Below are 16,233 nucleotides of genomic sequence, written 5' to 3' on the forward strand. Positions count from 1 at the left end.
TAAGTCAAATAATGAGATTTACTTTTTGTAGTTGCCGCTGTACATAAAAATAAAAACAGAAGAAACTTGTTGAAAAAGTAATGTCATTAAATCGGGGTGGTGGTGGTGGTTTCTATCACCTTTTAATTGCTGAAATGTAGTACCTGTTAGGGTAAATGGCATTTTGCACGTTAAAAGGAAATTGTTTATTATTAGCAGAGAATCATCAAGTGATAAAGATACACCCCCATTGTATGTAAAAGAAAAGAGTATATATATTTATATGTACATATCGATCTATTCTTTTCTGTAATTTAATCCAAGCACATCTCTTTACACAAAGATTACAATTTTCCCTTGGGATTGCAGATTGTCCAGAAGAGCTTATCAATCATCAGGCAAACTGTGTAGGATAGCCTTTGTACGATAGCAAGTCTGTCATTACTGACTTTCCTGTAAAATATTGAGAAATGTTGAAAAAAGTCCTATAACAATTTCCTCCAACCAGGCACTCTATCAAGTACCACTTCCAAAATTCATAATAAGGATGGGGATAATGAGAGTTTTAGAATATAATACATTTGAACAACGCAAAGTAGGCAAAGAATGTCTTAACACATGCTGCTTGGTTTGGTGGGTTGGCAGATAAATCCAACTGACCAATTTGGCATGTCCAAATAGAAACCAAACCTTGGCTGGGCCCCAAACTTTCTGCAACATGCAATACTTCAAGGTATTTGCAGGCAGTACGAATGCCACCATTTTGCACCTCCAACATGAAAGGAACTGCTCTTTCCCTGCCATAGTGACACCACTTCACCAGCAGATGTTTGCCATTTAAGCTGGCTGCTTTAGATCCAATAGAAGTGCATCCTCTTTTGTCTCTGGTTTGATCATGTTCTTCTCGGAAGGAATCATTACTTTCTCATCTGCCTGAGAAAGGTTTTTTGATCCATCCCCTTTGTCCTTCTTCACTTTGGTTATCACTTCAGTGTAGGAAATTTCTTCCGTGGCTGGTTCAGCTTCCCTACTTTCTGTTGCTGTTTCAGTGCCAGATTCTTGGGTTCCTTGTTGATCTTCAACCCCTGGTTGCTCTTTAGTTTTCCTATACTTTTTCAAATTCTCCTTAGTTGGTGCTACATTGGCAATATTTTTCTTGAACCGTATCCCAGTCTGTCTCAGCCTTTCTCCTGATTGCCTTATTCGTTCCCTTCTCTCGGGTGTTACTATTCGAGTACGAAGCCTATCCACATTCTTGCCAAAATTTTGCCTTGTTTTCTGAAGATTCTCTCTTGAAAATGCTTTTTTGATGTTGTTAATCCGCCTCATCCCCAATTTCTTAAAACGGGCTGTTCGGCTTTCTTCTATGTAATACTCCTCATCAGAAGAGAGATCATCAGGTGGGCAGAAGGCATCTTCTGTGCTTTCCCCTTGTGTCCGGTCTTTGACAACGGTCAGAGTAGATGGACACTGAATGTCTTCCTATAAGTAAGAGCACAATGTTATGTCTGTATCACACTTCTCAAAAATGGCTCAAAGTGAATTTAGAAAATTCCAGATATTTGCAGCCTCAATCATTCTATTTTATGCTAAATTTTTCAGAACATTCACAACGATTCAATAGCATAAGGCCCAATCATTTTTGTTCTGTCCCTGTCCAAACAACTTTCTAATTGTTCATATGTTAGGGGTTAGTGCAGACCATACCATTAATAAGAAATTAACCACAGAATCATATTCTTAAACTTTATTGGTCTTTCAATAAAACAGTGTTAATTACAGCACAGTTAATTATTGTTAATAACGCAGTTAATAATCCAGATTTGAGACCAGTTTTAAACCACAGTCAAGAAATCCTGATCAGTCTTTGTAGCATAATGAGTCTTTGTATAGTAATAAATGTCAGTCACACATACACACACAAATCTTATGGGGAGTATACTTTCAACAGACCATTTATGATTAATTACAGTTTTGTCTATTCCAACCTTTGTTGTTTTCAGTACAGCTACCCTGGAAAAACTGTAGAGTTGGGATATAGAACCAAGTTCAAATATATGGAGTGTAAAGATGGGCAAGTAATCACAATCAAAACCAAAAAGACACCTAACGGAGATTGTGCCCATGGAAAAAATAAACCAGCAAGGCTTGGAATTCTACAGGTGACATTCTAGCAGTGTCCAGATCACCAAAAGGCTGCAGATTTACTTATAAAAGAGAAATATGTTCTGAAAATATTCTGTTTGATTTCTCTATCTGAAAGAGAATCATCTTTCCCAACTAGGGGAGAGTTATACAATTCCAGATCTTGAAGAGAGATGAAAATGTGGCCGTAGAAAGACTTGGAGAAATGTATTTTAATATATTTATAAAATGGATATATTGCTTCAATGTATACACAAGGAACAGTGTACATAAAGAGCAATTACAATGTCATGCAGGTAAACAAGTAAACATTACAGTTACTATAATATAAAAATCAACCTATCCTGCCAACAACCTTCTAAATATCACACTAACTAAATATCATACTGACAACAATCAGCCTCTCATGGCCTTCCAGAACAGCCTGGTCTATACCTAGAATTGTCTTCTAGATTGTCACATCCTACCAGGAAAATGGCCATCCATTTTTTAAAGTCTTATACTGATGGAGCATCTACAACTGCAGGAAGGAGGCTGTTCCATTCCTTAATGGTTCTCACAGTCAGGCAATTCGTCAACTTTGGATATCTATAAAACTTCCATTCACTGGTTTTTCTCTTACCATCAGATGCTATACAGTGTCAGTTTAGTCTCTTCCCACTGATATCCCTTCATGTATTGGAAGACTGCTATTATGTTGCCCCTGAACATACCAAATTCCTAATTATTCAAAATTTCAAGCCCTTTACCATTCTTGTGGTTGTTCCTTGCACTCTTTTCCAGTTCTTCAGCACTTTTTTTTTCTATTATGGTGACCAGAATTGGACAGTTTTCCAGGTGTGATTTGACCAGCTGAACACAGAATGTACTATCACTTGCTAAAATCCTGACACTGTACTTCAATTGATGCCACTCAAGACTGCATTGGCTTTCTTGATAGCTGTGGCACACTATTGGTTCAATCTTAATCTGTGGCCTGCTGGGACACCCAGATCCTGCTCCTAAGTACTGCTGCTAACCCAGATACTGCCTAACTTGTACTTGTGCCACTGGGTATTCCTGCCTAAATGCAGAGCCTTACACTTCACACTCATGCATCTGGCTCTGAGATTTGGAGACTTCCTTGCACCAGGGAGAAGAAATAAGATATTCCCAAGGAGGGGAGCTCCCACAAAGAATGCTTGCTTCCATGACTGCTTATGGGGTGGCCTAGCATTTGCTCAGATTGAGCAGGTAGATTGTATTTGAGAAATGCAATAGCCTGCATGACAGTAAGATAATTGATAAGGCTGTTCTTAGTGCATCAGCTAAATCCGAGACAATGGTTTCCAACTAATCTTGCAGGACTTTGAGTCCATGAGCAGCACAAGTTATCACCCTGGATTCTGCTTGGGACCACAAATCAACTGAAAGACAAAGTTGGTACTTTTCCAGAATCGCTAGGCCTCTCAGATGTAGAGACTAAGGAAGATGACATTGATAGAAACATGTAAGCTTTGTTGCCAAGATTAAATATGGTTTTAATCCAGAACATCGTGTTAACATTTTGAAGTGGTTCAGACAGGTATCTCCTAATGTCACAGAATTAAAAAGAGAAGTAAATCCTTGACTTGCAACCATTTGTTTAATGACCATTCAAAGTTACAACAGTACTGAAAAAGGTGGCTTATAACTAGTCCTCCCGCTTAAGACTGTTGCAGCATCCCCACGGGCATGTGAGGCAAGCCACATGTTTTTACAAAAGCTGCAGCAGCCCCGAGCCAAGAAATCGCCATTAACAACCTTTCCAGAGGGCTTCCAACAAACAATGGTGGAGAGTGGAGTTGCTTAATGACCATGTGATTCATTTTACAACTGTGGCAAAAAAAGATTTAAAATCAGCATGACTTGCTTAAGGAGAGTATTGCTCAGTGATGGAACTTCAGTCCCAATTGTGACCATAAGTGGAGAACTACCTGACAACAGAATCAAGACTTGCAAGTTTCGTTTTTATATTTACTTTCAATAAAGGTAGTTTTAGCCTTCTGTGGAGTTGATTTCTGGACTGAACTATTGAGTGAGACTAAAAGAACCAATAGCCACCTCATCTTTCTCAGGGTGCAACTGATCCTCTTTCTCCCCCATCCAGACCCTGCCATCCTCCTGTTAGCAGTTTAGAACTTCCATTGCATTCTCCATTCAACTGGCTGTGGAGATTCCCAGTCGAGTAATATAATGTCACTGATACCTGGCAGTTTCTTTCTTTCAGGGGCATCACAAAGATTTTCACTAGGACAGGGTAAATACTGTGGCATCTTCTACTGGAGTGCTCTAAGGCCCAGCCTCTCCTCATCCACCTAGTTACAACCAATCACTCAAGGAATAGAATCTTCAGAGTATGGGATCTCAGACAGCCCCAAAAGATTCTATTGAGAAATCTAGTAGAATATGGATTGTCATACTCCTCCTACCCAAGACTTGCCACAAGTCATCCATGAGGCTAGCCAATATGATTTGGAGTTTATAATATAGCCTAAAACCTGATTGTCACAGGACCCAAAAGAGGTTGAAGATAAATCCCATACTATTTCAATTAAGCCTCTTTCAAGGCTGCTGGAATCTTCCCCCTGCAAAGAGACATTTAGTGCAGCCTGGATGCAAAGATGTTCTGGAGATTAAGCACTATCTCCCAGCATCTGAAAATGTCAGAGAATGAACCTGGGTCTTTGTGTTTATGTATCACACATCCCTAGAATCTCCTGGAAGATATTCTGCACCTTAATGGAACATACAGCATCAGAAGGGAAGTTCAGGAAAGGTCAGCAAATAATTCCAATTCTGAAAGATTTAGAGATATTGTCTAACATTTCACTCAAAACTTGGAGAAAAAAAATAATTTGCTTAGTTCAGCAGGCTCAGTTCTTCCAGAGAAAATGTAACTATGTTGATCCTTGAACCATGATGAACAAGTAAGCCAGAATTCATTTGTTTCTGGCAGAAGTATAAAGTACATGATAGAATGAAGTAATGCGATAGTTTTCCTTTTTTCAAAATTAAAAGAAAAAAGAATATAGACCAAAACTTTGCACCAACCTGAAAATGAGGTGGAGTTCCTTAATTATGCTGTTACTGATTTTAAGTTTGAAGTAATGTTTCTTGAAACAAACGAATGTTAAGATTAACCAGATTTGAAATTTAAATAAGAAACACCATGTCTATCCAACCCAGACTTGAAAATGTAACCTTCCCTCCCAACTTCTAGGAAAGAACAAATATGACTTACTGTAGTTTCTTGTTATCACTAAACATGGCTTTGCGGCAAATCAATCCATCCTCAACAAAATCCCACAAAATGGCTGCTTTCAGCTAAGCAAATCATATGAAATTAATTCATAAGTATGCAATCACTTTATTCTTGTCTCTACTCAAAAAAATTATGCTTGGAAGCCACAATCGATTTCCAATTATCTGTAAGAACAATGTCTCCCAAATAGAGCAGAATATAAAACTATTGCTTAATACTGGCTTTTAAATCCTGATTTGTTTGGAGGCTATTAACTATAGATCAATTAATTGCTCAACTACTGCTTCCTCCAATGATACTAAGCAACTTTTTTCAAGTCTGTCAAAATTACAAATTTTAGTCTGAAGAGTTTGAACTCTTGCACATTATACAAAAATCTAAATAATATTTAAGTCAATGTGACATTCAATATTCTTCTCAGTGAAGTAAGATTGTTGACCAATTGTGCAACTAAATCTCTTGAAGGAAGGAGAGAATAATCAGTTAATTGGCAACTAAGGACGATGCTTGCTGGTTTTTTTACCAAACTCCATATTCAATGATGATCAATCACTTTTGGCAAAAGTGCTTTCAATATTAATCAACTCTCTCTGTCCACTATTCTTCTGTGTTTTGGTACAAATTTGCTCCTTGTGGAGTTGGGGCATCATGGGAAATGCAAACATATTGCTAAGCCAAGCTAAGCCGATCGACCATTCAGCCACTTGGCTATTTATGCCCTATCTAGCGATGATTAATTCTGCTTCCTGAATATTGGATCTTACTCTGTGAAGAACAGACATAACTAGAGATGACATTTCTAAATTTCATAATCAAGACATGCTAGCATAATTCAGAGAATGAATATACATATACATAATTTATTGAGTTCCGCTGTTACAGCAACAAAGTCCATATGTGCGAGAGGCACATAAATGTACCCAAGACTAGAATTTATTGCTTTTATAAGTGAACCATACCATCCACAATAAAAATAAAAGCAAACAGTAATGCAAGATGATAATTTTTTCCCCATACTCAAACGTGACAGCCGAAGTCTCATGTCTTTTATTTCAGTGCAATCACTGGAACAATCCAGCCAAAGTAAGGACTGGTAAATTTATTTTTGAATCTTTTAAGGAAGAGTTTACACAAGCATCTATAATTCTCATTTTGAAAGAAACATGAGTTCAATAGGGCTCAGCATTGCAGCAAATGAGTTGTAGCTGAAAAATATTTAGATTGGATTCTGCCCACTATTTGTTTCCAGTGCAGCACATCACATTTTCAATGAATGTGATATGTCAACTTCCTCAAAGTATAAAAAAATTACACAAATGAAAGCATTTTATGTGTCTTCCAGCATTTTAATAAACAAAACTGCAATATTTTTCCCCACTGCAATTGTTATTCTTTGAAAAGAATATAATATTCCAATGGCCAAAAGTGAAGACAGTGAAGACCTGATGACCTTAAGGAGAAGGAAGGAGTCTGAATCTCTAACAGGATTTGGGATTCTTAAATACACTACTGCATTTGCAATTTCAATGCCCCTGCAACTAAGCACAATATTAATTATTTGAACAGAGGATACAAAGTCAGTGTTATGTGCAAAAACGCTTTGATTAGGACAGAACCATTCTGAATAACACAGGAACCGTTCGCTTCTTTTCCAAATAGACCCTTTGAATTTTGCAAGGGGATTAACTTTATTTTCCAACCTTATTTTGAGATGTCCATTTAAGTGCCGGGATTTTGTTTTTGTTTATTTTAGACAAAAAATATATATTTCTTTGGGGGGGGAAAGGGAATTTGGAAGCAAACTGTTGTGTGGAAAAACAGCACAGAGATAGCATACTTATACTAAAGGCAATTGGTTAGCAAAGAAAACACAACTCAGCTCTTAAAAGGGGGGAAAATACCTCATAATTAACGGAAGCACTACACTGTGCAAAGAATTGCTGAGGCTGAATTCTCTACTTAACCCTCTGAAAAAATAACAGGGACAACAGTCATGCCTGGAATACTAGTTATGATACCCAACTGCCTGCCTCAGATTGCCTTTCACAGATGCAACACATAGTCTTGCTGATCTACACTTAATCTTATGTTGGCTGGCTGAGACACTTCCCGAACCAATAATAGACTGCCTGCCTTGCCACCAGTGGATTCAAGCTCCAGCACATTCAGAAGCAAAAAATCAATGCTAGAAAACCAAAAAGCATAACACATTTTGAGATGGAGAGGGCTTTAAAAAAAAAAAACGTTCTTTGGATTGTTAAGCAAACCAGAAAGTGTGAAGTTGCAATAGCAGGTAATAGCCGTTTGTTTTTTTTAAAGGATTACCTGGTAAATGACAACACGAAACTTGTTTTTCCTCAGCATTTCTTCCTGTTTGGTCTCCACCTTCTGCACATTAACATTCTGTTTCTCTACTCGGGCTCTCACTTCTTTGACTCGAGCACTAACTTTGCGTGTTTTCTCCAACAGCTTGTTAACTGTGTATCCTGTGTTGCCGTGGGCCTGAGCCAGCTTTAAAATGTCAATCTGAATGGTTTTGATGGCATCTTCCATTTCTCTGTGGCGCTGCTCAATCCGTTTTTGACTGGCCTGCACGCTGTCTACTATGGTGGCTACCTTGTCCAGGACTCTGACAATGGTAAACGCAGCATCTTGTTCTTCTTCATCATCCGTGATGCTCGACTGGCGATTTGGGTGGATTTTATCTATTTCCTGTGCTGCACAATGATCCATACTGCCCGTCCTTGGATCAGTCTAACAGGAGTTGAAATATAACAGCCGTTCAAACCTCAGTGGGACAATCCTGGCACTGATGCAAGAAGGTTGCTCGACAGCTGTCTTTAAGAGAATGTTCAAAAGCAGGGTCTGAAACTCCACCCCAAGACACTTGTCAAATATTTATACCCACAAAATAGCCACGCCTGATTGTCCAAGTGCCTCCTGCAATATGAACCCTCTAAAATTAGGAAGCAGCACACTGGGAAAGGAACATGCACTGAAAGAAACACACTCATATAACCATAAACTTATCTGAGTTAATCTAGGAACAGCAAACAATATAGCAATCAAAGAATTCACCCACGGTCTATTAAAATCTATGTTAATATTTTTTTCTTGTGTTCAGGTGGTAGGGAGAGGATCAATGCTTTCTAATAGACCTTTGCAATTGAAATGACATTTCCCATTTTCTTTCCAAGCACATATATTGCTCCTTACAATAATGAATAAATGCATTTGGGACAGATTAAATAAGAAAAGAAAACATTGCATTGGCATATCTTTCCAGTTGAAATATTCAAAGCCTTTTTATTGAACAAATTATTTATTCCTACATGCAGAATTGGAAAGCCTAAAACTACATGTTAAACAGTTGGAACACACCCTAGTTACATTTTAGCTCTGAATCTTCCAAACAATTACTAACATCCTATTAATATAATAAATACAACCAGCAGACTTTTTTGGGAGACACATTCGTAGCTCTTGAAATTATTCTTGACAAGAGCACAAAATCTTTTATACTATTTTTGTTTTTTTGCATTTTAATCACAAAGACTATACAATTGTATTTGCTGATGTGAAAACAGGTATCTTCTTTAGAAAAGTGTAGTAAATATGAAAATTGTTTAAACAGTGGCTAACACAGCTACATCCCAATCAGGTATGTGGATTATTAACATAAGTCTTAACAAAAAAAAACAATATATTTGTCTCTCCAGGACAAATGTGCTCTGCTCAGCTGAGCAGTTTTTCGAATAATGAACTGTATATTATAATTATTATTTTACAATTTAAAAATAAAAGTGTCAGCTATTTATGAAGAAGATGGCACTGAAACCTGGGCCATATATCTTGGATTGGATCCAGACTAAAGAGGCAGTCCTTTACATACTTACCTGGGAATAATTTCCATTAAACTGAATGGGACTTATTTTTGAGTACAGATGTATAGGATTGCATTCTAAGTTAATTGAACAATTTGTTTTCATTGAAAACAATGCGAATTTAGATTAACTCGTCCACTGATTCTTATGAGCACTAGATAGAGCTAACTTAACCTGGATTCAGCCCATTCTAAATGTTACAACTACACACAAAAACACATATCCACATTTCATGCGATTGGCAGTGTCTAAAAAAATCCATTACTAAGTTTTAAAAACATTTAAATATCTACGGTATTTAAACACAGTGTCTTCTAGTTCCTCATAAGAAAAGTATGTTGTAAACATCTTTACCCTTTTTGCTAAGAAACATGATGGGCTCCATTTTTATTTGTTGAATAACCATTGGTGAAACGTCTCTCCTTTCAAAATTCTTACATTCCATGATTAAAGCATAAGTCTTATCAATATAACCATGGGATACAAATACAAGAAATAAACTAACATCTTCCTCAAACCATGACATGAGAAGTTACTAGAGCAGTCCATAGCTGTTAGCTGCTTCCTGGAATAAAACAAGACAGAGCTACACTAAAAATAATAATAATAACAATAATAATTAAAATGTCCAAAAATAAGGCCTCTGAAATAAATATTCCATTGTTTTAAAAAAAGTTAATAAAATTGTACATCACATGGTCAATGTAGGTATAAAAAATGCTGCTAAACCATTCTGGATGACGTATCTGAAGTAAAGTGGCCTAAATTTTGCTTCTGCCGCCGTCCTCTGTTGTTTTGGGGACATTTCCTGTTATCAGAAGCAAGCAGGAGAGAAAAATGAGTCAGTAAACCAAAGTATTTAAAAGCTGTTTTTCATAATTAGAGGTACTCCTGGCTTAGTGACAAAATTGGGACCAGCAATTTCTGTTGCTAAGCGGTGCAGTCCCAACTAAATAAAAAAAATTTCTAGAAACAAGTAAAGTAATAACTAGCAGTCAGCACGGCTTTGTTAAGATTATGCCAAACCAATCTTATTTCATTCTTCAACATAGTGACTAAATTAGTAGACTAGCGAAATAATGTGGACATAATATATTTAGATTTCAGCAAGGCATTCGACAAAGTAGACCACAACCTACTTCATAGTAAGCTAGAAAAAAGTGGAATAGATAACACCACCACTAGATGGACTCGCAACTGGCTGGCAAACCATACTCAACAAATAGTCCTAAATGGATCTAAGTCTACATGGAGGGAGGTAACCAGTGGGGTGCTACAAGGTTCCATCTTAGGCCCAGTACTCTTCAATAACCTCATTAATGACTTAGATGAGGGAATAGAAGGGAAACTTACCAAGATGATACTAAACTGGAAGGAATAGCTAACACCCAAGAAGATAGGCTCAAGATCCAGATGGATCTTGACAGACTAGAACACTGGGCCATATATAACAAAATGAAAATCAATGTACAGAAAAGTAAAATCCTACACTTAGGCAAGATAAACCAAAAGTATAAATATAGATTGGGTGAAACCAGGCTCAATAGCAGTAACTGTGAGAGGGAACTTGGAGTCTTAGTGGACAACCAGCTAAATATGAGCCAGCAGTGCGCAGCAGTCGCCAAAAAGCTAATGCAATCCTAAATTGTATTAACAGAGGAATGCAATCAAGATCAAGGGAGGAACTAATACCACTCTATAAAGCTTTAGTAAGACCACTTCTTATTGCACATCATCCTATTAGAGTACTGCATCCAGTTTTATTCACCACATTATAAAAAAAGATGTTGAGACTCTAGAAAAAGTACAGAGAAGAGCAACCAGGATGATTAGGGGACTGGAGACTAAAACATATGAACAACGGTTACAGGAACTGGGCATGGCTAGTCTAGTAAAGAGAAGGACCAGGGGAGACAGGATAGCAGTCTTCCAATATTTGAGGGGCTGCCACAGAGAAGAAGGGATCAAGCTATTTTCTAAAGCGCCTGTAGGCCAGACAAGGAATAATGGATGGAAACTGAACAAAGAGAGATTTAACCTGGAAATAAGGAAAAACTTTCGGACAGTGAGATCATGTTACTGTGACAGGCTTATGATGTCACTTCCCACTGGGTCATTAAGTAAGCCACTGTGAGTCGTTAAACAAGATATCGTATGAACATGACTTGCAATTTTAATGCCGTCTCCTCCATTGTCTTGGCTTGATCATGTAAGACAGGTATGCATGTATGTATGTATTTGGTTTCTTTGCTCTTCTAATCAACAAGTGAGTAGCTTAGATACCTTGGGCATTCGTAAAATACAATAACTGTTTAAAACTGACATTGCAACAAAAAAGCCATTGCAACCAGTCCTCCTATTGGGAGCCTCAGGAGCAGTGCAGGAAAAAAGTTTTCAGCAGCTACCACCAGTAAATAAATTCTTTAAAAAAAGAAAAAGAGATGCTCTCTGGTATCTATTTAATGAGGGCATGTAACCATCCTCCATATACAGCCCCACCCACCCCTTTTTTATAGCCTCAGATATTCCAAGATGTTTTACTCCCCCTCCAATCAGAAAACTCCCTAGTTAGAATGCTTGAATGTCCAAATAGACATAAAGGAAGATACAGTGTCAATTCTAACTGAATGAATGAACAAATATACACAATACTACAGCTAAGAGTGCCACCCTATCTCTTCCACTTATGTTACTCTAATAGCCCCTACGCCTTGTGATAGATGAAAACAATATTTTAAACATTAATTATTGTGGAGAGAAGATAATTAGTATTTCTTTTGTACCTACAATGAATGTAAAACCTCTACAAAGAATACATTTGAATGGAATACCCGATGCAGTGATATTGTAGAACCCATTGCCAGCTCCTAATATTTGAAATTTATGTATTACACACATGTCAAAGCTCAGATTCCTGAATCCTTTGATGCCAGAAACTAGTGAGGCTCTCTTTCCTTTTGCTTGGAATTATCTGGGGGAGTTGTAAATGAGCGTACACAATGAGAAACAAGACATTCCAGGAAGAAAAATAAGTCATTTGATCAAGAAGCCACTATGAATCATGCTTGGCGTCATTAACCATAGTTAAGGCTCACTAGCTTTGCTGGATAGCCTCTTTCTCCCTCTCTCGATTACCTTGTTTGGCTAAAACAGTATTTCAATCAGTACTGATGGTCAAATACCAGAATGAGAAACTAGACCCAAAGCTTATTATCAAAGGCTGTAATCCTAAATACATTTACTTGAAATTAAGCTCGTACAACTTGATGGGATTTACTTCTGAATAAATATGCACCCAATTTAAATTTATGGGCAAATATATTTATTTTCTGCATATCACAAATCTGATCCTTTAACTGTTTTCCTGGAAAGCCTTATTGCTGAAGAGCTTGTAAAACTGCTTGACTTCAGCTTCAGTATATCAGCAGAAAGAAAAAATAAAAGATAACTTTATTGAACAACTTCAAAATTATTTGAATTTCTTTCTTTCTTCTTTCTTTCTTTTCTTTCTTTCTTTCTTTCTGAGTTTGTTACTAGAACACATGCTATTCACTACCAGCTATCAAAGAAGAGAAGTTAAGAGAATTCTAAACTTATTTGAAGTCCATTCTAACTGTAGGAGACGCCTCATACTCACTAGTTCTGGGTTAATTTCAGCAACCGGAGACAATCTGTACTGGGCAATTTATTGCTTATGTTGGCCATATGTCATCCAGCCAAGCAAGCAAGTGCTGACCTTTGAATTATATTTTGTTAATGCTGTAGGATAAAGCTTTGGGGATACAAAGTAAAAAACTATTTTGAGCACAGTTATTATCCAGCAGGTTGTCTGATGTATGAGATCAGTTTTTTGAAAAACAATCCAATCCATATGGGGAAGCAGTAAGCACAACTTTATAAAGTAGATAAAGATGTAGAACTATAGAATAAATACATGCGGGTGGGTGTGCCTTCAAGTCAGTCTGTGACTCCTAGTGACTACCTGGACAGGTTCCTGTAAGTTTCTTGAAAAGTTTTTTTTTTACAAAAGTGGTTTGCCATTGCCTGTTTCCTAGGGCTGAAAGAGGAGGGCTGGCCTAAAGTCACCCAGCTGGGTTTGTGCTTAAGGCAGGATTAGAACTCATAGTTTCCTGGTTTCTAGCCTGGTGCTTTAATCACTGCATCAAACTGGCTGACAAAGATACATAAACCCAGTTTATAAATCCATTAAAACTGCACTACTTTGTTTGACAGCAGACAGCCTTCTCTTTCACTCCTCCACACCATGCAATTGAGCTGACAAATTTATTTATTATTGATTGGTTTATTCAGTTTCTATAGTCGCCCAACTCAGTCAGGTGAGAAGGTATCTGCAACTTCATATGTGAGAAAGTGTTCTTGATATGCTCAAAAAAAAATATTATATCGAGATCCAAGCACATAGTAAATGACTCACACAGACAGAGGAGAGATTCAAATGGTTGCTTCACCATGAGGAATTGGAATTAATCCTGTGAGTGTAAATAGGGCCACAGAGAATCTATCTTTGACATGGGCGTGGATGAGCAAGCAGCAATCTGTAGAGGTATTTTAAGCCATAGCATGGATTAAAGGAACAAGAAGGGCTGGTGTATATATATCATATTCCAGAGCCTGATTTCCCTTCTATTTCTTTGGTGTACTTATTCCACCCCTAGAAATAACTGAGATGAATGAAGCCAACATTCCACCTTGTAAAACATTTTAGCAGTTTGAGATCAATGATATAGAAAGGGGGACAGGCAAACAGGATAACAAACGGATAGGAAATATCTTGAATCCAATACAGTAATTGATGGATTCAGATCTCAGTGCCAACATACTATTGGGGATGCAAGTTAGTGCCAGAGTGAGAAATTCTCAATTTCCCCCCCTCAGATTTCATTCTTTTGATGAAAGACCAGTTTTCAAAATTATTTGAAAGGAAAAATTCCCCTGAGTAAACTATATTATTCTTGCACTTATTTAATTAGAAGTTGGCCAAGGATACATGCTCATTTTCTTTATATAATTGTACCTTCCATTATATATTATACCACCAGTGATTTGCATCCTAGGCTTCAATTAAATCCCCAAAAAAACTTTTGGCTTTTTTCAATAGCAATGTAGCTGTCATTGCTAAGTGGAGGTTCCAGTGTTGACAAATTGCTGGAGAAATTCTCTTTCCCCTTTCTTCCTCTACCCATAAATTTAGTAAATAAATTTGAAAGACCTTTTGCACTGAGCTTTAATTCGAACATTTTTCTACATTAGAAGTTTGATTTTAGGACTTCGGCATCTTGTGACATTTATATCAAGAATACTTACCTAAATATTTTACCTTGATAATAATAGAACATATGTGTGCACTATATATAGACTCAGAATGTGCATAAGTGTTTCACACATATACACCTACTTCTATGGAAAGAGAGTGGAAGAGAGAGCACATTTCAAATAACAAGAGCACTTATTATCTCAATCCATTAAGAAAGTAGGTGGGAAAGTACAAATCATGACCCTAACAAAATTAAAACCAAGAAAACAACAAAAGATGCCCCTTGTGATGTGGTGCCTTTGAACTTACCGGGTTATACACATAACAATTGCAACTATAATGGCAATCTGGACAGCTCCAATTATTGCTGCAATAAGCACGTGAGTGAACTTTTGTCTACTCGGGACAACATAAAGTATGCTAAAGTCTGTTTTTTCGCAATGTTGTCCTGTGTATCCAGATTCACACCTAAAAAAGAAAAGTAAAAGTCCTAGGAGTATTTTATATATAATAATATATACTCTGTATGTGCATGTGTATGTGTGTATAGTAAATACACTCATTATATACACACATTATTGTTAGAATAGTAAAATAGTAAAAAAAAAAAAAAAAAGCTCTATATTAGGTAATAACAATAGATAATAGAAACAACAAATTAAGCATAAACAAAAATATGATAAATTTTTTAGCAATATCTTCTCCCCTTCCCTTCCGTTTCTTTTCCCAAATGTTGACTGCAATTTATTAATACTTTACATTGACACTGAAGATTACTGCTAATCTTTTTTCAAATCCTTTTGTCTATTTTTAAAATTGGTCTCATAATGCATTCACTACAAACCATATTCCAAATGTCTAAATACACTATGTTATATAATGTGTAGTATATAAGAAAGCCATTCCTCTCTAAATTTCTGTTTCTGTTGTGAATATATAACCCATCACTGTTCTTCTTCCAATGAGTTATTGAATTTGACAGGAAACTCAACATATATTCTAGAAAATTATGATATGTTTCAAGAATGTTTTCTGAGATTCTACCTAGCAAGTTCAAATTAAAAAATAAATGTCTATAAGATTGAAGGAGTATTTTTTTTAACATTCACATTATTTTGTAGATTACATGATACAAATGAGAAAGATTCAAAGCCTTTATACTAACAAAGCTCCACCGAGATTTGTGGCAATATATTGTACAGATTGTACAGAAATTTATAAAATTTAAAATGTCCAAAGACAAAATAAGAGCATATTCTAAGACTGATAAAGTGTAAAAGATTAGAAGCAGCTATTTTAGGGTATACCTATCACCACAGTATTTATATACTTATGCTAGACTAACTGGCAGACTTATTTATTTCTTCTCCCTTAATCTCTTTTTTATCCTAAAATTGTCTTCTAGGTGAGTGTGTATGGGTCCCTGTGTACATTGGTTCAGTTCTTCGTTTTCCAGGAAATAAATTATTGTTAAAGCAACGTGATTATTACTACTTCTCCCAACCTGAAAAAAAGTTTACACTTTAATAATTTAATCTGATTATTTTCAACCCAGGCTAATCCAAATACAAAATCACAAATGCTTTTAAAACTTTTGTAGGCATAGTTACAACTTTAATTAAAGATTAATCAATAAAAAGAGCAATGACATTTCATCTAACATGAAT

General features: G+C 36.5%; 2 protein-coding genes across 3 annotated transcripts in view; both read right to left on the minus strand.

Moving 5' to 3' along the window:
- Positions 1–527: 527 nt before the first annotated feature.
- Positions 528–8,284, minus strand: CAVIN4 (caveolae associated protein 4). The gene is made up of 2 exons (XM_026672498.2): positions 7,733–8,284; positions 528–1,461 (listed from the first exon to the last, which is right to left on the minus strand). Exons 1-2 carry the CDS (start codon positions 8,138–8,140, stop codon positions 817–819), a joined length of 1,053 nt encoding a protein of 350 aa, XP_026528283.1. The 5' UTR covers positions 8,141–8,284; the 3' UTR covers positions 528–816.
- A 398-nt stretch (positions 8,285–8,682) lies between these two features.
- Positions 8,683–16,233, minus strand: part of TMEFF1 (transmembrane protein with EGF like and two follistatin like domains 1) — a 128,023-nt gene continuing 120,472 nt past the window's right edge. Inside the window, exons 9-10 of one of the 2 annotated variants that reach the window (XM_026672472.2) lie at positions 14,876–15,034; positions 8,683–10,099 (exon numbers count right to left, since the gene is read on the minus strand). In XM_026672472.2, coding sequence (XP_026528257.1) covers positions 10,015–10,099; positions 14,876–15,034 — 244 coding nt within the window. In that variant the 3' untranslated portion in view covers positions 8,683–10,014. The remainder of the gene's footprint in view (positions 10,100–14,875; positions 15,035–16,233) is intronic. The other variant, XM_087961127.1, reaches the window with a different exon arrangement.

Source organism: Notechis scutatus, chromosome 3, assembly GCF_049901735.1.
Source record: "Notechis scutatus isolate UNSWTSFEM ecotype Mainland chromosome 3, rNotScu1.2, whole genome shotgun sequence".
Taxonomy (NCBI): Eukaryota; Metazoa; Chordata; class Lepidosauria; order Squamata; family Elapidae; genus Notechis; species Notechis scutatus.